General features: G+C 52.6%; 1 protein-coding gene across 2 annotated transcripts in view; it reads left to right on the forward strand.

Annotated features, from left to right (window-relative positions):
• Nucleotides 1–1,429: 1,429 nt before the first annotated feature.
• shkbp1 (SH3KBP1 binding protein 1) overlaps nucleotides 1,430–25,349 on the forward strand; it is a 63,579-nt gene continuing 39,659 nt past the window's right edge. For both annotated transcript variants that reach the window (XM_072489890.1, XM_072489891.1), the window contains exons 1-4: nucleotides 1,430–1,576; nucleotides 14,544–14,597; nucleotides 18,113–18,158; nucleotides 18,266–18,339. In XM_072489890.1, coding sequence (XP_072345991.1) covers nucleotides 1,521–1,576; nucleotides 14,544–14,597; nucleotides 18,113–18,158; nucleotides 18,266–18,339 — 230 coding nt within the window. In that variant the 5' untranslated portion in view covers nucleotides 1,430–1,520. The remainder of the gene's footprint in view (nucleotides 1,577–14,543; nucleotides 14,598–18,112; nucleotides 18,159–18,265; nucleotides 18,340–25,349) is intronic.

Below are 25,349 nucleotides of genomic sequence, written 5' to 3' on the forward strand. Positions count from 1 at the left end.
GATGTTCGATCGTTTGAACCCGTTCCGCCTCATGGGTCCCTTGCCAGTTCAGCTGCCTGTATGTAGGAGTACCGGCTGGTGGCATTCTCATGCAGGACACAGGTCTCGATGGCAGTCGCCAGGGTGAGTTGCTTAACTTTAAGGAGCTGCTGACGCAGGGTGTCCGACAATCTGGTCGCGTATATTGGAGTCGGAGGTGGGCCCATAGCTGCAGGATTGCACGAGGATGCGGAGGTGTGTTAAATAGGATTGGAAAGGCTCGTCCTTACCCTGCAAGCGCTGCTGGAACAGGTAACTTTCGAAGCTTTCGTTGACTTCAACACTGAAGTGTGTGTCGAGTTTGAGGAGCACCTTCTTGTACTTGGTCTTGTCCTCGTCGTCCTCGAATGTCAGGGAGTTAAAGATGTGGATGGCATGTTGCCCCGCCGTGGAGAGAAGAAGGGTTATCTTCCTGGTGTCCGATGCATTCTCCCTGTCCGTGGCCTCGAGGAAATGCTGGAAACGCTGTTTCAATATCTCCCAATTTACCCCGAGATTGCCAGCGATGCGGAGCGGAGGCGGCGGGTTGATGTTCTCCATGCTGTGGGATGCCGGAATGCTGAGAAGTTGCAGGTCTCACAAGTGCTAGATTGCGGCCACTCTTTGTACCATGCCGTGTTGGGTGTTCTGGTTTACAAACAAGCCAACAATGCTGGAAGTGGTGTAACGCTATTTCATTAACTGTTCAACTTTGCTAACATACTGTAAACGTGGGTATAAGCAATACCAGCTTAACTGTGGACCCTTTCCTATCACTAGGTATGTGAGGCACTCAGCACATGGTGAATGTCTGTGTTACAGGCTATGAGCTCTGTGCTCTGAGCTGGCTGCTGCTAGAATGAGCGGGAACTCTCCTGTCCCCTGTCTTTATAGTGCGTGTGCTCTCACTGGTGATTGGCTGCGGTGTTCTGTATGCTGGTTGGTCCCACTGCATGTCCATCAGTGTGTGTGTGTATCTGCACCATAATGTACTAATGTATATTATGACAGGACCCAGGCGCTGTGAAGCAACAGTGCTAACCACTGTGGACCGTGCCGCCCATCTTTCTGTTTATTGACGAGGTGTATCATTGCGAACTCAAAATCAATTATCTTCAGACCATATCCTGTTCATTCAAGACATTTTGTTTTGTCTTGAATACCTTTGAAGGAACCTATCCCTTTGGGATTCAAACTGCTTGTTTCTCTCAGATTTGTTCGGTGAATTCTCAATGTCCTGTTGCTTTAAGAAATTCCGTCAGTCCGAGGGAGATGTCCCTTTAAAATGCAGACATTGCTGCTTGTGCAAAGTACTCTGGGAGTAAGGAAGTGGTTTGAATGACACCTAATCTGACCAATCAACTAGTAAACCTGAAAGATTTGAGCAGTTTAAAGCCAATCAGGGGCTGGTTACAAAACACCCGAAGTTTGCTGAGCTCGTTTGAAGACAAAGTTTGAGGAAGTTGGATAATTGGCCCTCTGTTTGCTGGGATGGTGTGAATATGGCAAATTTAACACAAACTGGAGAAATTATACATCTGAATGTGGGAGGAAAGAGGTGGGTAAAGCTGAGCATTCTAAACCCCTCTGATATCAGCTTGTCACTGGTGTAGATTCTGAGTCAGTGCCTGGAGTTGTTCAAATGTAAACTGCTTCGAAACAACTCCGTTCAGGATCTCATTCTTTCCGTTTGCTGTTTAATGGCTTCATGCTGGTCAGTAATGTCTGCGGCATTGCTTGGACAGCGACTGAGATTCACTCCCTGGAAGCAGTTACACTTCAGGAAACGGCTAAAATGGCAAAAGAAAGATTTGCATTTCCAGCATCATTCACAACCTCGCGATGTCATCAATGTGCTTTACAGAAAATCCGCACACAGCTGGATGTGAGAAATGATGTTGATGGAGTGGCTGGAATTCACTCCCTGCACCTCTTACAACATGAAGCTTGTATTTAATTCTCCGGCTGTGACATTCACGTATCCATTTTAAGAGTGTCACCAATAACCCTGTGACAGTGCGGCACTCCCTCAGTACTGACCCTCTGACAGTGCGGCACTCCCTCAGTACTGACCCTCTGACAGTGCGGCACTCCCTCAGTACTGACCCTCTGACAGTGCGGCACTCCCTCAGTACTGACCCTCTGACAGTGCGGCACTCCCTCAGTACTGACCCTCTGATAGTGCAGCACTCCCTCAGTACTGACCCTCTGACAGTGCGGCTCCCTCAGTACTGACCCTCTGATAGTGCAGCACTCCCTCAGTACTGACCCACTGACAGTGCAGCACTCCCTCAGTACTGACCCTCTGACAGTGCGGCACTCGCTCAGTACTGACCCTCTGACAGTGCGGCACTCGCTCAGTACAGACCATCTGACAGTGCGGCACTCCCTCAGTACTGACCCTCTGACAGTGCGGCACTCCCTCAGTACTGACCCTCTGACAGTGCGGCACTCCCTCAGTACTGACCCTCTGACAGTGCGGCACTCCCTCAGTACTGACCCTCTGACAGTGCAGCACTCCCTCAGTACTGACTCTCTGACAGTGCAGCACTCCCTCAGTACTGACCCTCTGACAGTGCAGCACTCCCTCAGTACTGACCCTCTGACAGTGCAGCACTCCCTCAGTACTGACCTTCTGACAGTGCAGCACTCCCTCAGTACTGACTCTCTGACAGTGCAGCACTCCCTCAGTGCTGACCCTCTGGCAATTCAGCACTCTCTCAGTACTGACCCTCTGACAGTGCAGCACTCCCTCAGTACTGACTCTCTGACAGTGCAGCACTCCCTCAGTGCTGACCCTCTGGCAATTCAGCACTCCCTCAGTACTGACCCTCTGACAGTGCGTCACTCCCTCAGTACTGACCCTCTGACAGTGCAGCACTCCCTCAGTACTGACCCTCTGACAGTGCAGCACTCCCTCAGTACTGATCCTCTGACAGTGCAGCACTCCCTCAGAACTGACCCTCTGGCAATTCAGCACTCTCTCAGTACTGACCCTCTGACAGTGCGTCACTCCCTCAGTACTGACCCTCTGACAGTGCAGCACTCCCTCAGTACTGATCCTCTGACAGTGCGGCACTCCCTCAGTACTGACCCTCTGACAGTGCAGCACTCCCTCAGTACTGACCCTCTGAGAGTGCGGCACTCCCTCAGTACTGACCCTCTGACAGTGCGGCACTCCCTCAGTACTGTCCCTCTGACAGTGCGGCACTCCCTCAGTACTGACCCTCTGACAGTGCGGCACTCCCTCAGTACTGACCCTCTGACAGTGCAGCACTGCCTCAGTACTGACCCTCTGACAAGGCAGCACTCCCTCAGTACTGACCCTCTGACAGTGCGGCACTCCCTCAGTACTGTCCCTCTGACAGTGCGGCACTCTCTCAGTACTGACCCCCTGACAGTGCGGCACTCCCTCAGTACTGACCCTCTGACAGTGCAGCACTCCCTCAGTACTGACCCTCTGACAGTGCAGCACTCCCTCAGTACTGACCCTCTGACAGTGCAGCACTCCCTCAGTGGTTTGGAGTGTCAGCATAGAATCATAGAATTTACAGTTCAGGAGGCCATTCGGCCCATCGAGTCTGCACCGGCCCTTGAAATGATCACCCCACCCAAGTCCACAACTCCACCCCATCCCCCGAACCCAGTAACCCCACCTAATCTTTTTGGACACTAAGCGCAATTTATCATGGCCAATCCACCTAACCTGCACATCTTTGGACTGCGGGAGGAAACCGGAGCAGCCGGAGAAAACCCACGCAGACATGGGGAGGGAACATGCAGATTCCACACAGACACACTGACTCAAGCCGGGAATCCAACCCGGGTCCCAGGAGCTGTGAAGCAACAGTGCTAACCACTGAGCTACCGTGCCGCCCCACATAGGATGTGTTGCAATCCTGCAGTGATGGCTGAACATAAACTCTGACTGGGGGCGGACTGCATGTGGAAATGTGGGGGGGGGACTGCATGTGAAAATGTGGGGGACGGGGACGGGACTGCATGTGAAAATGTGGGGGGGGGACTGCATGTGAAAATGTGTGGGGGGGGGGGGACTGCATGTGAAAATGTGGGGGGGGGGGGACTGCATGTGGAAATGTGGGGGGGGGACTGCTTGTGAAAATGACGGGGACGGGACCGCATGTGAAAATGTGGACTCCATTTTCACCACCGGCATTAACCCAAACATTAAGAACAAATGTAACTTTTACTTTTCAAATGTTGTGATGAAAACAGCATAATTAATTAGAAAAAGTGCAAGTCATGTTGGAGGGATATTTCCCACCTTGGATGGAAAGGAGGGTAAAAGGACGGGTCTTGTATCCCGTTTCTTTCAGTGGAAGGTGTTGAGGGGAAGGGGTGGGAGGGATGTTATGGGAATGGGTGTCAGAGAGGGAGATTGAAAAATAGCTTGGCATCTGGGTGGAGCTGTAGATGGACTCAACATTTTGTTGAAAATCAGGTGGGGCAGTGGTTTTCACTGTTGCCTAGGGCGCCGAGGACTCAGGTTCGATCCCGGCCCCGGGTCACTGTCCATGTGGAGTTTGCACATTCTCCCCGTGTTTGCGTGGGATTCTCCCCCACAACCCAAAGATGTGCAGGGCAGGTGGATTGGCCACGCTAAATTGCCCCTTAATTGGGGAAAAAAATAATTTGGAACTCAAAAAAAACACATGTTGGTGAAAAATACGTTTGGCTCAGGAGACTGTTAAAGTGTTTGAGGGGTCAGACGCACCACAGGTAAAGGTGGGAGCAGACTGGTCACAGGTTTGATGACAATGTTTAGTCCACCTGAGAGAAAAGAGTTTGGAATTTCCGAAGGGGGCAGGTTAGTGTGAGTGAGGGCAGCAGAGAAATACAGATTGTCAATGTCATGATGACAGTTCTCGATGAAAAGATCTGGAGAGAGTAAGAGTCCAGAGAGAGAGGTCCAAGTGAAAGAGAAATTCTGATGAAAGGTTTGAGGGGAAAGTCTTGTGGCCAGAAAGTGCGTTCGCAGTGACGATGAAGAAGAGGAGCTCAGCTTCCTATCGAGCTTGAAATTCACTAAAGCTATTGGCGAGGACGAGAGTTCAGGGTCAGGCAGTGAAAAGAGATCTAAAGGAGAGATGGGGTCAGAAATAGTGAAGGGAAAGAAAGATCCGGACGGTTTTGTTATCGCATTGGATGTGATGAAGCATGAAATGAAAGACAGAATGGGACAGCTTTGAGATAGAGCTGTAGAGAGTGGTCCAGAATGTGGATGTGATGGTCCAGAATGTGGATTACATAGATTACATAGAACATACAGTGCAGAAGGAGGCCATTCGGCCCATCGAGTCTGCACCGACCCACATTAATCCCTCACTTCCACCCAATAACCCCTCCCAACCCTTATGGACACTACGGGTAATTTAGCATGGCCAATCCACCTAACCTGCACGTCTTTGGACTGTGGGAGGAAACCGGAGCACCCGGAGGAAACCCACGCGGACACGGGGAGAACGTGCAAACTCCGCACAGACAGTGACCCAGCGGGGAATCGAACCTGGGACCCTGGCGCTGTGAAGCCACAGTGCTAATCACTTGTGCTACCGTGCTGCCCAAGATTGTGAATCTTGGGAAAAGGCAAGAAGAATGGTGAAGGGACACTGAATACCTTGGAGCCATCTGTAACAGTTGGTAGATATTAAATCCGAGGGATGAAATTTCAGTTGAGATACATGTGGAATAAGTGAGGCTGGAAAGGAGATGAGGAAAGGATTTGGCTTTGCAGAGATCCTGGCTGAGTATTTCCCCACGCTAGGATCACTGAGTGGTCGCTTGTGTTCCAACTTCTCTCTGGCTACATTCCAACAATCCTGGGATCTTCCTATTCTGTTTAAAACCTAATACTTTCATTGGCTGTTTGTGTGATCTGGATCAGAGGGAGGGGAGATTAAGCTTCAGTCACAATCCCAATGATTTACTTATAGTCTGAGGCCATTCAGAAACATCTCCTTCGCCTCTAGCCCCTTAAAACCTGAATAACTTCAAAATAAACAGAGGCACTAACCGTAACCCTAACAGAGGCACTAATAGATTAAAATTTGTTGGCTTGAAAGTTCAGAATTTCTTGAGTCCGTGTTCCTCGTGACCTCCAGCGTCCGTGTTCCTCGTGACCTCCAGGGTCCGTGTTCCTCGTGACCTCCAGCGTCCGTGTTCCTCGTGACCTCCAGGGTATAGTATAAAGATTGGAGCTGAGTCAGAGAGAGAGAGAGATGGTGCATGAGTATGTTCCTGTCCCTTAGCCTGGGTCAGAGAGTGTTTACAAATCCGCTCCCACTCCCACACAAATCCACCTCCTTGGGCCAGAATGTGCAATGGGGGGGGGGGGGGATGTCAAAATATATTTTACTCTTGAGGGCTACTATTTGAGTTTAGTGGTTACTCTTTGGTTTTCTGAGGCTGCTTAGATGTAAAGATTTAAGTTTGAACACAGGTGCTGCAATGTGCCGACTCGCGGCTTTTCGCAGTAAATTCATTGCAGTGTCATTTCGCAGTAAATTCATTGCAGTGTCATGTGAGAGTACTTTTAAGACATGGATGTTTAAGCAATGTACCTTTAAGAAAACAGTGATGTCAGAGAGTGGGTGGGGCTGAGGTCAGGTCAGCCATTTTGCAGTTTAATTTGGCAGGTTTTTAGTTTCAGTTTTGAAAAGAGCTGGGTGTGTGCCTGGCTGTTTTGCTGTGAGCTGATTAAAAGGAGAAAGCCAGTTTGAGACAGCAGCTTCAGAAGTTCTGGTTTGCTGGGAGTTGCCTGAAGGGAGAAGCCAGTTTTGAAAAGAGCTGGGTGTGTGTCTGTGTTTTGCAGTTTGCAGGGAGAAAGCAAGGTGTTGGAGCTGAAGTCAACCAAGCTAATATATCTCTGCCATTCTACAGAAAATATATATATCCTTTAACCTGATGTGATTTTGTTTAAAGGTGTCAAGTCTCTTGGAAGTTTGAAGGAACATTTTAAGGAATCATTTACTGTTGCAATATTTTCTGAGTTATCTTTGAAGTAAGGGGTGTTAAGAGATCCAATGTTTATTTAAGATGTTAAGTTGAGTTCATGGAATAAACAGTGTTTTGTGTTTTAAAAATCCACATGTCCATAATTGTAATCCCACACCTCGGGAAAAAGCCGTGTGCTCAGAAAAGCAACAAATCCATTAAAGGGGGAGGTTGGTTGAACTCCATGATACATTTTGGGGTTCTGAAAACGCCTCGCCCATAACAATTGGGGGCTCGAGGGGGATAAAAGTCTATCTATTGGATTGACTTTTGTGAACTTAAAGACAGTGAAGGATTGTTGCTTTTCCGGTGTGGTATTTTAGCAGGTGGGATATATTTCCAACTCGGGAGTGTGAGTGACTTGGAGGGGAACCTCCAGGTGGTGGGGTTCCCATGTCTCTGCTGCTCTTGTCCTTCTAGATGTAGCGGTTGTGGGTTTGGAAGGTGTTGTCTAAAGACCCTCCGTGACATCCTGCAGTGCATCTTGTAGATGGTACACACGGCTGCCACTGTTCGTCGATGGTGGAGGGATTCAGTGACGTGATGAGGCTTCTGGCGAGATTTGTGATGCTCGGAACGCCTCGCAATGTCTAACAAGATCTCAGAAGACTTCGCAACCTGGATGTCTCCCTCACTGAGTGAGATCCTGATTTACATATTTAAGTGAGCCACCCTGAGGCCAGGGAACAGACACCCGTGCCTGGGATACTCGCCAGGGTGCCGTTTACCCCTGCTCCACACAAACCTGGACCAGGATACCTCGCCAGAGCGCCGTTTAGCACTGCTCCACACAAACCTGGACCAGGCGTAACGATATCTGCAGAGGTCTCCCAGACCACTGGAGGCCCCCGGGTGGTCAAGCTCTGGGCAGGGTTGTACCCGGGAACCTTGGCACTGCCAGGCTGGTAGGGGCACTGCCAGCCTGGCAGTGCCCGAGTGCCAGGATTCCTGTGCCAGGGATTGGGCCCGGGGTGCCCTGCTCTTAAGAGGTGGGCAAGGGGGGGGGGGGGGGGGTGTCTGGAGGCCATGGTGTGTTTGAGGAGGGTGTCGAGAGATCGGAACGGCATTTAAAATGGCGCCCGGTCTCTGTTTTTTGCGGGTTAAATCGTGGCCACAGTATTAGAGTGGCTGGGTCCAGTTCAGTTTCTGTCAGTGGTAACCCCCAGGATGTTGATAGTGGGGATTCAGTGTTGGTAATACCATTGAATGTCAGGGGGTGATGGTTAGATCCTCTCTTTCTTTCTGGTCCCAGCAATGTGCCAGTTCCTGGAATTATTCATTCCCTGACAGTGGAGGAACCATAATGTAACTGGATAATATATGTTGGTGGACTGGCTGGTGACAACCTTTCTTGAATTTGTTGCTTTTTCATGAGCTGTTTGTGAAGTTTTGAAAGTTAATTTGCGAATCAGACCAACGTATTTTGACCTCTGGCATGACACAGGCTTGCTCACTTGCCCTGGGTCCGGGGTGGTGCGGCCTGGGTCCGGGGGGTGCGGCCTGGGTCCGGGGGGGGGCGGCCTGGGTCCGGGGGGGGGGGCGGCCTGGGTCCGGGGGGGGGGCGGCCTGGGTCCGGGGGGGGGGGCGGCCTGGGTCCGGGGGGGGGGGGGGGGGGCGGCCTGGGTCCGGGGGGGGGGGGCGGCGGCCTGGGTCCGGGGGGGGGGGCGGCGGCCTGGGTCCGGGGGGGGGGGGGGGGGCGGCCTGGGTCCGGGGGGGGGGAAAGGGGGCGGCCTGGGTCCCGGGGGGGGGGGGGGGCGGCCTGGGTCCGGGGGGGGGGGGGCGGCCTGGGTCCAGGGGGGGGGGGGGGCGGCCTGGGTCCGGGGGGGGCGGCGGCCTGGGTCCGGGGGGGCGGCCTGGGTCCGAGGGTGCAGGGGGGTGGGCACAGGAGCAATAGGTCAGAAGTTGTGATCATTGAGGGAGAACTATGGAATAGGGACAGTGGGGCTCTGAGGCAGAGCAGACAGGGAGAAGTTGCTGGACACAGCGGGTCTGGTGGCCTGAAGTGCATATGTTTTAATGCAAGAAGTATTACGGGTAAGGCAGATGAACTTAGAGCTTGGAACTATGATGTTGTTGCCATTACAGAGACCTGGTTGAGGGAAGGGCAGGATTGGCAGCTAAACGTTCCAGGATTTAGATGTTTCAGGCGTGATAGAGGGGGATGTAAAAGGGGAGGCGGAGTTGCGCGACTGGTTCGGGAGAATATCACAGCTGTACTGCGGGAGGACACCTCAGAGGGCAGTGAGGCTATATGGGTAGAGATCAGGAATAAGAAGGGTGCAGTCACAATGTTGGGGGTTTACTACAGGCCTCCCAACAGCCAGCGGGAGATAGAGGAGCAGATAGGTAGACAGATTTTGGAAAAGAGTAAAAACAACAGGGTTGTGGTGATGGGAGACTTTAACTTCCCCAATATTGACTGGGACTCACTTAGTGCCAGGGGCTTAGACGGGGCGGAGTTTGTAAGGGACATCCAGGAGGGCTTCTTAAAACAATATGTAGACAGTCCAACTAGGGAAGGGGCGGTACTGGACCTGGTATTGGGGAATGAGCCCGGCCAGGTGGTAGATGTTTCAAAGAACAAAGAACAAAGAAATGTACAGCACAGGAACAGGCCCTTCGGCCCTCCAAGCCCGTGCCGACCATACTGCCCGACTAAACTACAATCTTCTACACTTCCTGGGTCCGTATCCTTCTATTCCCATCCTATTCATATATTTGTCAAGATGCCCCTTAAATGTCCCTATCGTCCCTGCCTCCACTACCTCCTCCGGTAGTGAGTTCCAGGCACCCACTACCCTCTGCGTAAAAAACTTGCCTCGTACATCTACTCTAAACTTTGCCCCTCTCACCTTAAACCTATGCCCCCTAGTAATTGACCCCTCTACCCTGGGAAAAGCCTCTGACTATCCACTCTGTCTATGCCCCTCATAATTTTGTATACCTCTATCAGGTCGCCCCTCAACCTCCTTCGTTCCAGTGAGAACAAACCGAGTTTATTCAATCGCTCCTCATAGCTTATGCCCTCCATACCAGGCAACATTCTGGTAAATCTCTTCTGCACCCTCTCTAAAGCCTCCACATCCTTCTGGTAGTGTGGCGACCAGAATTGAACACTATACTCCAAGTGTGGCCTAACTAAGGTTCTATACAGCTGCAACATGACTTGCCAATTCTTATACTCAATGCCCCGGCCAATGAAGGCAAGCATGCCGTATGCCTTCTTGACTACCTTCTCCACCTGTGTAGCCCCTTTCAGTGATCTGTGGACCTGTACTCCTAGATCTCTTTGACTTTCAATACTCTTGAGGGTTCTACCATTCACTGTATATTCCCTACCTGCATTAGCCCTTCCAAAATGCATTACCTCACATTTGTCCAGGTTAAACTCCATCTGCCATCTCTCCGCCCAAGTCTCCAGACAATCTAAATCCTGCTGTATCCTCAGACAGTCCTCATCGCTATCCGCAATTCCACCAACCTTTGTGTCGTCTGCAAACTTACTAATCAGACCAGTTACATTTTCCTCCAAATCATTTATATATACTACAAAGAGCAAAGGTCCCAGCACTGATCCCTGTGGAACACCACTGGTCACAGCCCTCCAATTAGAAAAGCATCCCTCCATTGCTACCCTCTGCCTTCTATGGCCTAGCCAGTTCTGTATCCACCTTGCCAGTTCACCCCTGATCCCGTGTGACTTCACCTTTTGTACTAGTCTACCATGAGGGACCTTGTCAAAGGCCTTACTGAAGTCCATATAGACAACATCTACTGCCCTACCTGCATCAATCATCTTAGTGACCTCCTCGAAAAACTCTATCAAGTTAGTGAGACACGACCTCCCCTTCACAAAACCGTGCTGCCTCTCACTAATACGTCCATTTGCTTCCAAATGGGAGTAGATCCTGTCTCGAAGAATTCTCTCCAGTAATTTCCCTACCACTGAAGTAAGGCTCACCGGCCTGTAGTTCCCGGGATTATCCCTGCCACCCTTCTTAAACAGAGGAACAACATTGGCTATTCTCCAGTCCTCCGGGACATCCCCTGAAGACAGCGAGGATCCAAAGATTTCTGTCAAGGCCTCAGCAATTTCCTCTCCAGCCTCCTTCAGTATTCTGGGGTAGATCCCATCCGGCCCTGGGGACTTATCTACCTTAATATTTTTTAAGACACCCAACACCTCGTCTTTTTGGATCACAATGTGACCCAGGCTATCTACACCCCCTACTCCAGACTTTCAGTAGGGGAGCATTTCGGTAACAGTGACCACAATTCAGTAAGTTTTAAAGTACTGGTGATCAAGGATAAGAGTGGTCCTAGGATGAATGTGCTAAATTGGGGGAAGGCTAATTATAACAATATTAGGCGGGAACTGAAGAACATAGATTGGGGGCGGATGTTTGAGGGCAAATCAACATCTGAAATGTGGGAGGCTTTCAAGTGTCAGTTGAAAGGAATTCAGGACCGGCATGTTCCTGTGAGGAAGAAGGATAAATATGGCAATTTTTGGGAACCTTTGATAACGAGAGATATTGTAGGCCTCGTCAAAAAGAAAAAGGAGGCATTTGTCAGGGCTAAAAGGCTGGGAACAGACAAAGCCTGCGTGGAATATAAGGAAAGTAGGAAGGAACTTAAGCAAGGAGTCAGGAGGGCTAGAAGGGGTCACGAAAAGTCATTGGCAAATAGGGTTAAGGAAAATCCCAAGGCTTTTTACACGTACATAAAAAGCAAGAGGGTAGCCAGGGAAAGGGTTGGCCCACTGAAGGATAGGCAAGGGAATCTATGTGTGGAGCCAGAGGAAATGGGTGAGGTACTAAATGAATACTTTGCATCAGTATTCACCAAAGAGAAGAAATTGGTAGATGTTGAGTCTGGAGAAGGGTGTGTAGATCGCCTGGGTCACATTGAGATCCAAAAAGACGAGGGAACTACAGGCCGGTGAGCCTTACTTCAGTGGTAGGGAAATTACTGGAGAGAATTCTTCGAGACAGGATCTACTCCCATTTGGAAGCAAATGGACGTATTAGTGAGAGGCAGCACGGTTTTGTGAAGGGGAGGTCGTGTCTCACTAACTTGATAGAGTTTTTCGAGGAGGTCACTAAGATGATTGATGCAGGTAGGGCAGTAGATGTTGTCTATATGGACTTCAGTAAGGCCTTTGACAAGGTCCCTCATGGTAGACTAGTACAAAAGGTGAAGTCACACGGGATCAGGGGTGAACTGGCAAGGTGGATACAGAACTGGCTAGGCCATAGAAGGCAGAGGGTAGCAATGGAGGGATGCTTTTCTAATTGGAGGGCTGTGACCAGTGGTGTTCCACAGGGATCAGTGCTGGGACCTTTGCTCTTTGTAGTATATATAAATGATTTGGAGGAAAATGTAACTGGTCTGATTAGTAAGTTTGCAGACGACACAAAGGTTGGTGGAATTGCGGATAGCAATGAGGACTGTCAGAGGATACAGCAGGATTTAGATTGTTTGGAGACTTGGGCGGAGAGATGGCAGATAGAGTTTAATCCGGACAAATGTGAGGTAATGCATTTTGGAAGGTCTAATGCAGGTAGGGAATATACAGTGAATGGTAGAACCCTCAAGAGTATTGAAAGTCAAAGAGATCTAGGAGTACAGGTCCACAGGTCATTGAAAGGGGCAACACAGGTGGAGAAGGTAGTCAAGAAGGCATACGGCATGCTTGCCTTCATTGGCCAGGGCATTGAGTATAAGAATTGGCAAATCGTGTTGCAGCTGTCTCGACCCTTAGTTAGGCCACACTTGGAGTATAGTGTTCAATTCTGGTCGCCACACTACCAGAAGGATGTGGAGGCCTTAGAGAGGGTGCAGAACAGATTTACCAGAATGTTGCCTGGTATGGAGGGCATTAGCTATGAGGAGCAATTGAATAAACTCGGTTTGTTCTCACTGGAACGAAGGAGGTTGAGGGGAGACCTGATAGAGGTGTACAAAATTATGAGGGGCATAGACAGAGTGGATAGTCAGAGGCTTTTCCCAGGGTAGAGGGGTCAATTACTAGGGGGCATAGGTTTAAGGTGCGAGGGGCAAGGTTTCGAGTAGATGTACGAGGCAAGTTTTTTACGCAGAGGGTAGTGGGTGCCTGGAACTCGCTACCGGAGGAGGTGGTGGAAGCAGGGACGATAGTGACATTTAAGGGGCATCTTGACAAATACATGAATAGGATGGGAATAGAGGGATACAGACCCAGAAAGTGTAGAAGATTGTAGTTTAGTCAGGCAGCATGGTCGGCACGGACTTGGAGGGCAGAAGGGCCTGTTCCTATGCTGTACATTTCTTTGTTCTTTGTTTGTTCTTTGGTGTGGCCTGGGTCCGAGGGTGTGGCCTGGGTCCGAGGGTGTGGCCTGGGTCCGAGGGTGTGGCCTGGGTCCGAGGGTGTGGCCTGGGTCCGAGGGTGTGCCCTGGGTCCGAGGGTGTGCCTGGGTCCGAGGGTGTGCCCTGGGTCCGAGGGTGTGGCCTGGGTCCGAGGGTGTGGCCTGGGTCCGAGGGTGTGGCCTGGGTCCGAGGGTGTGGCCTGGGTCCGAGGGTGTGGCCTGGGTCCGAGGGTGTGGCCTGGGTCCGAGGGTGTGGCCTGGGTCCGAGGGTGTGGCCTGGGTCCGAGGGTGTGGCCTGGGTCCGAGGGTGTGGCCTGGGTCCGAGGGTGTGGCCTGGGTCCGAGGGTGTGGCCTGGGTCCGAGGGTGTGGCCTGGGTCCGAGGGTGTGGCCTGGGTCCGAGGGTGTGGCCTGGGTCCGGGGGGGCGGCCTGGGTCCGGGGGGGCGGCCTGGGTCCGAGGGGGCGGCCTGGGTCCGAGGGGGGGGGGCCTGGGTCCGGGGGGGGGGCGGCCTGGGTCCGGGGGGGGGGCGGCCTGGGTCCGGGGGGGGGGCGGCCTGGGTCCGGGGGGGGGGGGGCGGCCTGGGTCCGGGGGGGGGGCGGCCTGGGTCCGGGGGGGGGGGCGGCCTGGGTCCGGGGGGGGAGGCGGCCTGGGTCCGGGGGGGGGGGCGGACAGGGTCCGGGGGGGCGGCCTGGGTCCGGGGGGGGGGGCGGCCTGGGTCAGAGGGGGGGGCGGCCTGGGTCAGAGGGGGGGGCGGCCTGGGTCCGGGGGGGGGGCGGCCTGGGTCCGGGGGGGCGGCCTGGGTCCGGGGGGGCAGCCTGGGTCAGAGGGGGGGGCAGCCTGGGTCAGAGGGGGGGGGGCCCTGGGTCAGAGGGGGGGGGGCTGGGTCCGGGGGGGCGGCCTGGGTCCGGGGGGGCGGCGCGGGTCCGAGCGGGGGGGCCCTGGGTCAGAGGGGGGGGGGCCCTGGGTCAGAGGGGGGGCGGCCCTGGGTCAGAGGGGGGGGCTGGGTCCGGGGGGGCTGGGTCCGAGGGGACGGCCTGGGTCCGGGGGGGGGGCGGCCTGGGTCCGGGGGGGGGGCGGCCTGGGTCCGGGGGGGGGGCGGCCTGGGTCCGGGGGGGGGCCACTCTGGCTGACATTTGCTGATACTGTTTCTTTGAAAACCTTCAGGTTCAGTTCGTCACGACAGACTCTGACCTGGATCACAGACTCTTTCTTCTCGAGGTAAGACACTGGCCATGATTAAAGGCATCTCCTTTTCCAGTTTCAGTACAAACGACACTCCGCAACAGGGTTTTGTGATTGGTCATTTAGGACTCGCTTCTCCGGCCTCGTTACGACCTTGCTCGAGCAAAACAAGGCTGGTGAATAGCAGGCGAGGCCGAAATCGAGAACCGCACCAGGCGCCAAACAGTTCACGATGCAACTAGGCCACTCCCATTAGCGAAATCGGGATCTCGCCGGAGCGTGGCAAGAAACCAATTCTCACCACTAAAGACCTATTCTATTTCCATACAACTAATGGGAGCGACCTCCATATCCAGCGGCCTCCCGTCATTCAGCGGCCTCCCCAGCGAGTGATCACGCTGGCATCGATTAGAACTCCTTTTGAAAAACATGAACCTGACAGATGGGCTTCTGCGGGGAGCCGAGGAGGTGAGCAGCCATTATTACTCACAGGCAAAGAGCCCAGGGGCGCGGGGCTTGCTGCCCCTGTGCTCGGCAGGGGGTGGGTGGACCTCTGCAGGATTGGGGCGCTGGGCAGGAAACCCTTCACAGCACCACCATGCCAATCCCTGGATCATGTGAACCTGTTCTGGGGGAACTCCTGTCCCTGCCCGTCTGGCCCATGAACCACCCATATCCCCCGCTGACTGCCGAGGCCTCTGCCCGTGCGGCTGAAGGCTATCACTAATAGGGAATTAGCAATCGTGGTTAATTGAGCACTTCACGCACCCCAAGTGGATCCCCGTGGGTGGGCCATGCAGCATGTGGGGGTCATTGCCCAGCATCCCAATCACACCCAGATGCCTGGACACTGTGGGAGACAACACCACACACGCAACATCCGAACCCCCAGGAGATGGGACACAGCTCCGGGGACATGTCCATGGCCGGAGGGTGGGTGAGTACCACGGGGAGGGGGGATATGTCTGGGGAGATGGGCATGTGGTCAGCGGGAGGCGTTTGTCAGTCAGTAAGACAATAATAACTCCGGGTCCTCCGGGTGGAGGCCGGTGGTTCCTCACCTCTGCGGCGTCCACCAGCCTCCACGTGGGTGACCGCCCTGCCCACGGCCACACCGGTCTCCTCCAGGGCCCGCTCCTCGAAGGAGATGAGGATCCTGATGTCTGGCATACGACCGCCAGTCTGAGCCCTCTCCCGGCGATTGTGGGAGAGCTTTTCCTGAGGAGATGCACAGAGCATTGTTAGCCACACATGTGGTGGGGGAGGGGGTGAAGAAGGGTTTGGGGGGGGGGGGGGGGGGTTGAAGGGGGAGAGGGTAGAGGAAGGGTTGGAGGGGTTGAAGGGAGGGGGTAGACGCTCCTGTGGGGGGTGGAGGGTTGGAGGCCGGGGGTGGGGGGGGGGGGGAATACGGGGCAACTCACTTGTGCTGCCCAGTGTAGAACAGTGACCTTCACACTCCTTGAGCTGACTCCCACTGCCACCTCATCCCAGGCAGCACTGACTGCCGTGTGGCCCACCCTGCGGGACCTTCGGGGGAACAGGACTTCCCTCCTGGCCTCCACAGAATCTAGCAGCCTCCCCGGGTCAGCATACCCGAATCTTGGGGCCGGTCTCCTGGGCAGATTGATGTGAGCTGGCTGGGTTTAGCTGAGCGAGTGCAGCTTAAGTGCTGCTCGACCTTGTTAGCGGGGGGCTGGCGAGTGCGGTCCCGGTGAATCGGCCGACGAACCATAATTTTCGCGAGAAGCCCGTGCGGCCTCGGTAAGTGGACCAATTAATGTTGAATCATGTTGCCGGCCTCGCTGGACCGAGTACCAGGAAGCTCGCAGCAATTCCTGCTTGCTACAGCACTTTTTCAAATAATCTTTATTGCCACAAGTAGGTTTACCTTAACACCGCAATGAAGTTACTGTGAAAAATCCCTAGTCGCCACATTCCGGCGCCTGTTCGGGTACACAGAGGGAGAATTCAGAATGTCCAAATTACCTAACAGCTCGTCTTTCGGGACTTCGAAATCCTTCCAGAGAATCACCCCACTTCTTTTCCCCATTTGTTTCCTGCGTTTTAACATGGAGAGTTTTACTAATCCAGGTTTGCCATGTATTTCATCAAACTTCACCAAAGCAAGTCTTTGAATTCGAGTCCATCCGGTTCAGAATTGCTTGTGGATTAAGTTTGAAGTGAATGGGGCGTGTTTGTGTGCAAGAGGTGTGGCTGCTTGTGGGCCCTGAGACCGGGAGTGGTTGGGGCTGGGCGAGGGGAGCTGGGGCCGGGCGAGGGAGCTGGGGCCGGGCGAGGGGAGATTGGGGCCGGGCGAGGGGAGATTGGGGCCGGGCGAGGGGAGATTGGGGCCGGGCGAGGGGAGATTGGGGCTGGGCGAGGGGAGATTGGGGCCGGGCGAGGGGAGATTGGGGCCCGGGCGAGGGGAGATTGGGGCCCGGGCGAGGGGAGATTGGGGCCCGGGCGAGGGGAGATTGGGGCCCGGGCGAGGGGAGATTGGGGCCCGGGCGAGGGGAGATTGGGGCCCGGGCGAGGGGAGATTGGGGGCCGGGCGAGGGGAGATTGGGGGCCGGGCGAGGGGAGATTGGGGGCCGGGCGAGGGGAGATTGGGGGCCGGGCGAGGGGAGATTGGGGGCCGGGCGAGGGGAGATTGGGGGCCGGGCGAGGGGAGATTGGGGGCCGGGCGAGGGGAGATTGGGGGCCGGGCGAGGGGAGATTGGGGGCCGGGCGAGGGGAGATTGGGGGCCGGGCGAGGGGAGATTGGGGGCCGGGCGAGGGGAGATTGGGGGCCGGGCGAGGGGAGATTGGGGGCCGGGCGAGGGGAGATTGGGGGCCGGGCGAGGGGAGATTGGGGGCCGGGCGAGGGGAGATTGGGGGCCGGGCGAGGGGAGATTGGGGGCCGGGCGAGGGGAGATTGGGGGCCGGGCGAGGGGAGATTGGGGGCCGGGCGAGGGGAGATTGGGGGCCGGGCGAGGGGAGATTGGGGGCCGGGCGAGGGGAGATTGGGGGCCGGGCGAGGGGAGATTGGGGGCCGGGCGAGGGGAGATTGGGGGCCGGGCGAGGGGAGATTGGGGGCCGGGCGAGGGGAGATTGGGGGCCGGGCGAGGGGAGATTGGGGGCCGGGCGAGGGGAGATTGGGGGCCGGGCGAGGGGAGATTGGGGGCCGGGCGAGGGGAGATTGGGGGCCGGGCGAGGGGAGATTGGGGGCCGGGCGAGGGGAGATTGGGGGCCGGGCGAGGGGAGATTGGGGGCCGGGCGAGGGGAGATTGGGGGCCGGGCGAGGGGAGATTGGGGGCCGGGCGAGGGGAGATTGGGGGCCGGGCGAGGGGAGATTGGGGGCCGGGCGAGGGGAGATTGGGGGCCGGGCGAGGGGAGATTGGGGGCCGGGCGAGGGGAGATTGGGGGCCGGGCGAGGGGCGCTGGGGGCCGGGCGAGGGCAATGTGGTTGGTGGTGAGGTGTGGGACTGGTTGTGAGGCCGATGAGGCTCTCAGTTGTCCTCCAGTGAGTCTGGGTAATTGATCTGATGCTGTTGTGGTTTGCTATGTTTCAGCTTGCTGAGCGGACGAATCTCCACATTGAAGGATGAAACAGGAGCCGTGAGTAACACATATTCATAGAAACCTCAATACGCCGTAGATATTGATCCTGTGCACAGAATCGAACGATGCTTCAGGCTGAACCTCCTCTCTGCCATTTATTTTAGATATTCATCGATCGGGATCCAACTGTCTTTGCATCCATTTTGAATTTTCTCCGCACAAAAGATCTGGATGCCAGGTATGTTGCCAACGGGAGACGGGGGTAACAGTGGGCTAAACAGCTGGCTTGTAATGCAAAACAAGGCCAACAACGTGGGTTCAATTCCCGTACCAGCCTCCACGAACAGGTGCCGGAATGTGGCGACTAGGGGCTTTTCACAGTAACTTCATTGAAGCCTACTCGTGACAATAAGCTATTATTATTATTAACTGTTTGTAGGAAGGGTCCGAAACACAAGGGCCAAAACTCATCTCCATTTACCTGGGCAGCATTGTTATCTCATTCAAGATGGGTGTTAGTGGCAATTAACTAGCTAGTGAGTACCCCCTCCTCAAAGCAGAACAACCAATAAAGTGTAACTTCAACAATAATTTTTGAGGAAACTTTGTAATTGGATTCTCAGGGCAGCACGCTAACGCAGTGGTTAGCACTGTTGCCTCATGGCGCCGAGGTCCCAGGTTCGATCCGGCTCTGGGTCACTGTCCGTGTGGAGTTTGCACATTCTCCCCGTGTTTACGTGAGTTTCGCCCCCACAACCCAAAGTTGTGCAAAATGGATGGATTGATAACGCTAAATTGCCGCTTAATTGGAAAAAGTGAATCGGGTATTCTAAATTTATAATTTTAAAAAATTGGATTCTTGTTGTCGAAGATACTCTGGTACCCCAGTGAACCGTTCTGTACCTGTCCTGGGAGTGTTTGTTTTGGACAGTGTAGAGGGAGCTTTACTCTGTATCTAACCCCGTGCTGTACCAGTCCTGGGAGTGTTTGATGGGGACAGTGTAGAGGGAGCTTTACTCTGTATCTAACCCCGTGCTGTACCTGTCCTGGGAGTGTTTGATGGGGACACTGTAGAGGGAGCTTGACTCTGTATCTAACCCCGTGCTGTACCTGTCCTGGGAGTGTTTGATGGGGACAGTGTAGAGGGAGCTTTACTCTGTATCTAACCCTGTGCTGTACCTGTCCTGGGAGTGTTTGATGGGGACAGGGTAGAGGGAGCTTTACTCTGTATCTAACCCCGTGCTGTACCTGTCCTGGGAGTGTTTGATGGGGACAGGGTAGAGGGAGCTTTACTCTGTACCTAACCCCGTGCTGTACCTGTCCTGGGGGGGTTTGATGAGGACAGTGTAGAGGGAGCTTTACTCTGTATCTAACCCCGTGCTGTACCTGTCCTGGGAGTGTTTGATGGGGACAGTGTAGAGGGATCTTTACTCTGTATCTAACTCCGTGCTGTACCGGTCCTGGGAGTGTTTGATGGGGACACTGTAGAGGGAGCTTTACTCTGTATCTAACCCCGTGCTATACCTGTCCTGGGAGTGTTTGATGGGGACACTGTAGAGGGAGCTTTACTCTGTATCTAACCCCGTGCTGTACCTGGCCTGGGAGTGTTTGATGGGGACAGTGTCGAGGGATCTTTACTCTGTATCTAACTCCGTGCTGTACCGGTCCTGGGAGTGTTTGATGAGGACACTGTAGAGGGAGCTTTACTCTGTATCTTACCCAATGCTGTACCTGTCCTGGAAGCGTTTGATGGGGACACTTTTGAATTCATAGAATTCATCGAATTTACAGTGCAGAAGGAGGCCATTCGGCCCATCGAGTCTGCACCGGCTCTTGGAAAGAGCACCCTACCCAAGGTCAACACCTCCACCCTATCCCCACAACCCAGTAACCCCACCCAACACTAAGGTCAATTTTGGACACTAAGGGCAATTTATCATGGCCAATCCGCCTAACCTGTACATCTTTGGACTGTGGGAGGAAACCGGAGCACTCGGAGGAAACCCACGCACACACGGGGAGGATGTGCAGACTCCGCACAGCCAGTGAAACCAGCCGGAATCGAACCTGGGACCCTGGAGCTGTGAAGCAATTGTGCTATCCACAATGTTACGGTGCTGCCCCTAGAGAGGGAGCTTTACTCTGTATCTAACTGCATGCTCTCCCTGTCCTGGGAGTGATTTGATGGGGACAGTGTAGAGGGAGCTTTACTCTGTATCTAACCCCGTGCTGTACCTGTCCTGGGGGTGAACAGACAAAATAGGAAGGAGGTATTAATTCTTTGAACTAACATGTCTCCTCAATAACTTCATTGCCTTTCCTTCAGCCTCGATTATTGCGGCATGGTTTCTCGAAAGTGTTGTGATTATTGTCACAAGGGAGGGGTAACTGTTGTTTGGAAATTTAGATAGTTTAAGTAATTTTTATTGTGTTTGTTAGAGATGAGGCATAAGTGTGTTTAATATTTGTGTTCCTGTATTAATATGGTAAGAATGGCTTAAAGTTTCAGTTTAGCTTCATGTTAAATAAAGGTGCCCGCAAGTCTGTATGTTTAGTATCACTTTAAACTTTACCTACATTGGAATGAAGGTTTAAATGTTGCTTAGCAACTAGAGGTCCGCATCGAAAAGCAGAAGTACTTGAGTCAGTTTGGAGCCAGGTAACCCAGAGGCAAAAATGTTTCCACAGAAGCTGCTGGTAAAGGCAGAGACATACTGAGGGACAGTAAGCAAGTCCCAACAGAGCCCCAGAAACAAGGCAATGTGAGTTCCAGGAAGTTAAAGGAACAAACAGAAATCTGGAAAAAGGGTTTTGTTCAGTGAAGTCAGGAGCAAAGGAAGAGGTTTCCAGTTAAAAAGAGGCTGCAAGGTGCAGACGTGGACACGTCAGCCAACGAGAAGCCAGACATCTGAGGGGAAAAATGTTATTGACACCTTAATGCAGTCTGTGAAGCAGTTGTTCTTTTGGTGAGTCTGGGTATCTGAGCGATTATGTGCAAACTTGAATGCTCATGACGATCCAGGACACAGGAATGCTGAAAGGAGAGGTTGAAATTCTGGATGGGGCTCCTCGGTGAAGATATCCGAGAGAGAGAGAGCATTTTCTGGGACTAACATCCATTCTGATGGGTTTGCTGGTGCTGCTGGGAAGAGTTTAAACTACTTTGGCACAGGGGCGGCACAGTGGTTAGCACTGGGACTGCAGCACTGAGGACCTGGGTCACTGTCCGTGTGGTGTTTGCGTGGGTTTCACCCCCACAACACAAAGGTGTGTAGGGTAGGTGGATTGAACACGCTAAATTGTCCCTTAATTCGAAAAAATGAATTGGGTACTCTAAATTTATTTTAAAAAAGAATAGGGACACAGATTAACATAGAAAAGCAATCAGGCCAGAGGGATTACAGCAGTAGTAAGTTTCAAGGGAGTAAAACCAGGCTGGATGGCCTCTTCTTTTAATACCAGGAGTATTACTGCAGAGGGTGAAAGTTGAATTCAATAAAAATCTGGAATTACAAGTCTAATGATGACCATGAAACTATTGTTGATTGTCGTAAAAATCCATCTGGTTCACTAATGTCCTTCCGGGAAGTAAATCTGCCGTCCTTACCTGGTCTGGCCTACATGTGACTCCAGACCCCACAGCAATTTGGTTGACTCTTAACTGCCCTCTCAAGGGCAATTGGGGATGAGAAATAAATGCTGGCACAGCCTGCGACGCCCAAATTCCATGAAAAAATATATATATTTAAGGTGAAATGGATGTGTTAAGGGCGGTGATTGACACGTGTAATTATAATATAACTATCATAGACACGTGGCTGACTGAGGGCAGGATTGGCAGCTCAACATAGAATTATGTTAGGGTTATAGAATCTTCAGGCAAGACAGAATTATGTTAGGGTTATAGAATCTTCAGGCGGTAAAAGAGGAGAAGGCATTGCATTATTAGTTAAGGCGGCAGTAAGGAGAGATGATATCTTGGAGGGGTTATCAAATGAAACTTTGTGGGTAGAGTTTAGGAGTAAAAAAGGGACAGCTACATTGCTAGGTGTTTATTAAAGAGTTCAGCAAAGCCTTTGACAAGGTCCCACATGGGAGACTTATTAAGAAGGCAAATGCACAATGGATGCAGGGTGATTTGATAATGTGGATTTGAAGCTGGCTGAGCTGTAGGAGACAGAGGGTGATGACAGACGGCTGCGTTAGTGACTGGAAGCCAGTGAGCAGTGGGGTACCACAAGGATCTGTAAAGATTTAATCACCTGCTAATGCTCTCATTCCAAGCATTGTCTGGCATCTTTGAATCTGTCTATATATATATATGTTTCTGGAACAGACCTCTTCATTCACCTGAGGAAGGAGCAGCGCTCCAAAAGCTAGTGATATCGAAACGGACCGGTTGAACTTTAAGCTGGTGTTGTAAGACTTCTTACTAGATTACAAAAGCAGGTCATGTTGGAGTTGTATAGAACTTTGGGAGGCCACAGCTGGAGCACTGTGTGTAATTCTGGTCGCCACATTATAGGAAGGATGTGATTGCACTGGAGGGGGTGCAGAGAAGATTCACCAGGATGTTGCCTGGGATGGAACATTAAAGTTATAAAGAGATAAAGCCAGCAGGGTGGTGCACTGGTTAGCACTGCTGCCTCACGGCGCCGAGGTCCCAGGTTCGATCCCGGCCCTGGGTCACTGTCCGTGTGGAGTTTGCACATTCTCCCCGTGTCTGCGTGGGTTTCACCCCCACAACCCAAAGATGTGCAGGGTAGGTGGATTGGCCGTGCTAAATTGCCCCTTAATTGGAAAAAATGAATTGGGTACCCTAAATTTATTTTAAAAAATTATAAAGAGAGGTTAAATAGGCTTGGGTTGTTTTCTCTGGAGCAGAGAAGACTGAGGGGCGACCTGATCGAGGTGGACAAGATTACGAGGGGCATGGACAGGGTGGATAGGGAGCAGCTGTTCCCCTTAGTTGACGAGTCAGTTACGAGGGGGACACAGGTTCAAGGTGAGGGGCAGGAGGTTTAGGGGGAATTTGAGGAAAACCTTTTTACCCAGAGGGTGGTGACGGTCTGGAACGCACGGCCTGGGAGGGGGGGAGAGGCGGGTTGCCTCACATCCTTTAAAAAGTACCTGGATGAGCACTCGGCCGTCACAACATTCAAGGCTATGGGCCAAGTGCTGGCCAATGGGATTAGGTAGGCAGGTCAGGTGTATTTCATGTATCGGTGCAGACTCGATGGGCTGAAGGGCCTCTGCTGTACTATTGTCCCGTGATCCTGTGAAAGTTCTAAGTGTGTTAAGACAGTGGAGTTTTGAAATCCTCGTGTGAAAGTCCGAGTTCCAGGGAGATCAGATGATTTACGATGCGACAAGCACCTTGATGGGATGTGATGCGAAATTCACAGAGAACAAACAAAAGAACAAAGAAATGTACAGCACAGGAACAGGCCCTTCGGCCCTCCAAGCCCGTGCCGACCATACTGCCCGACTAAACTACAATCTTCTACACTTCCTGGGTCCGTATCCTTCTATTCCCATCCTATTCATATATTTGTCAAGATGCCCCTTAAATGTCCCTATCGTCCCTGCTTCCACCACCTCTTCCGGTAGCGAGTTCCAGGCACCCACTACCCTCTGCGTAAAAAACTTGCCTCGTACATCTACTCTAAACCTTGCCCCTCTCACCTTAAACCTATGCCCCCTAGTAATTGACCCCTCTACCCTGGGGAAAAGCCTCTGACTATCCACTCTGTCTATGCCCCTCATAATTTTGTATACCTCTATCAGGTCGCCCCTCAACCTCCTTCGTTCCAGTGAGAACAAACCGAGTTTATTCAATCGCTCCTCATAGCTTATGCCCTCCATACCAGGCAACATTCTGGTAAATCTCTTCTGCACCCTCTCTAAAGCCTCCACATCCTTCTGGTAGTGTGGCGACCAGAATTGAACACTATACTCCAAGTGTGGCCTAACTAAGGTTCTATACAGTTGCAACATGACTTGCCAATTCTTATACTCAATGCCCCGGCCAATGAAGGCAAGCATGCCGTATGCCTTCTTGACTACCTTCTCCACCTGTGTTGCCCCTTTCAATGACCTGTGGACCTGTACTCCTAGATCTCTTTGACTTTCAATACTCTTGAGGGTTCTACCATTCACTGTATATTCCCTACCTGCATTAGACCTTCCAAAATGCATTACCTCACATTTGTCCGGATTAAACTCCATCTGCCATCTCTCCGCCCAAGTCTCCAGACAATCTAAATCCTGCTGTATCCTCAGACAGTCCTCATCGCTATCCGCAATTCCACCAACCTTTGTGTCGTCTGCAAACTTACTAATCAGACCAGTTACATTTTCCTCCAAATCATTTATATATACTACAAACAGCAAAGGTCCCAGCACTGATCCCTGTGGAACACCACTGGTCACAGCCCTCCAATTAGAAAAGCATCCCTCCATTGCTACCCTCTGCCTTCTATGGCCTAGCCAGTTCTGTATCCACCTTGCCAGTTCACCCCTGATCCCGTGTGACTTCACCTTTTGTACTAGTCTACCATGAGGGATCTTGTCAAAGGCCTTACTGAAGTCCATATAGACAACATCTACTGCCCTACCTGCATCAATCATCTTAGTGACCTCCTCGAAAAACTCGATCAAGTTAGTGAGACACGACCTCCCCTTCACAAAACCGTGCTGCCTCTCATTAATACGTCCATTTGCTTCCAAATGGGAGTAGATCCTGTCTCGAAGAATTCTCTCCAGTAATTTCCCTACCACTGAAGTAAGGCTCACCGGCCTGTAGTTCCCGGGATTATCCTTGCTACCCTTCTTAAACAGAGGAACAACATTGGCTATTCTCCAGTCCTCCGGGACATCCCCTGAAGACAGCGAGGATCCAAAGATTTCTGTCAAGGCCTCAGCAATTTCCTCTCCAGCCTCCTTCAGTATTCTGGGGTAGATCCCATCCGGCCCTGGGGACTTATCTACCTTAATATTTTTTAAGACACCCAACACCTCGTCTTTTTGGATCACAATGTGACCCAGGCTATCTACACCCCCTTCTCCAGACTCAACATCTACCAATTCCTTCTCTTTGGTGAATACTGATGCAAAGTATTCATTTAGTACCTCGCCCATTTCCTCTGGCTCCACACATAGATTCCCTTGCCTATCCTTCAGTGGGCCAACCCTTTCCCTGGCTACCCTCTTGCTTTTTATGTACGTGTAAAAAGCCTTGGGATTTTC

The sequence above is a fragment of the Scyliorhinus torazame genome, chromosome 25 (assembly GCF_047496885.1).
Source record: "Scyliorhinus torazame isolate Kashiwa2021f chromosome 25, sScyTor2.1, whole genome shotgun sequence".
NCBI lineage: Eukaryota > Metazoa > Chordata > Chondrichthyes > Carcharhiniformes > Scyliorhinidae > Scyliorhinus > Scyliorhinus torazame.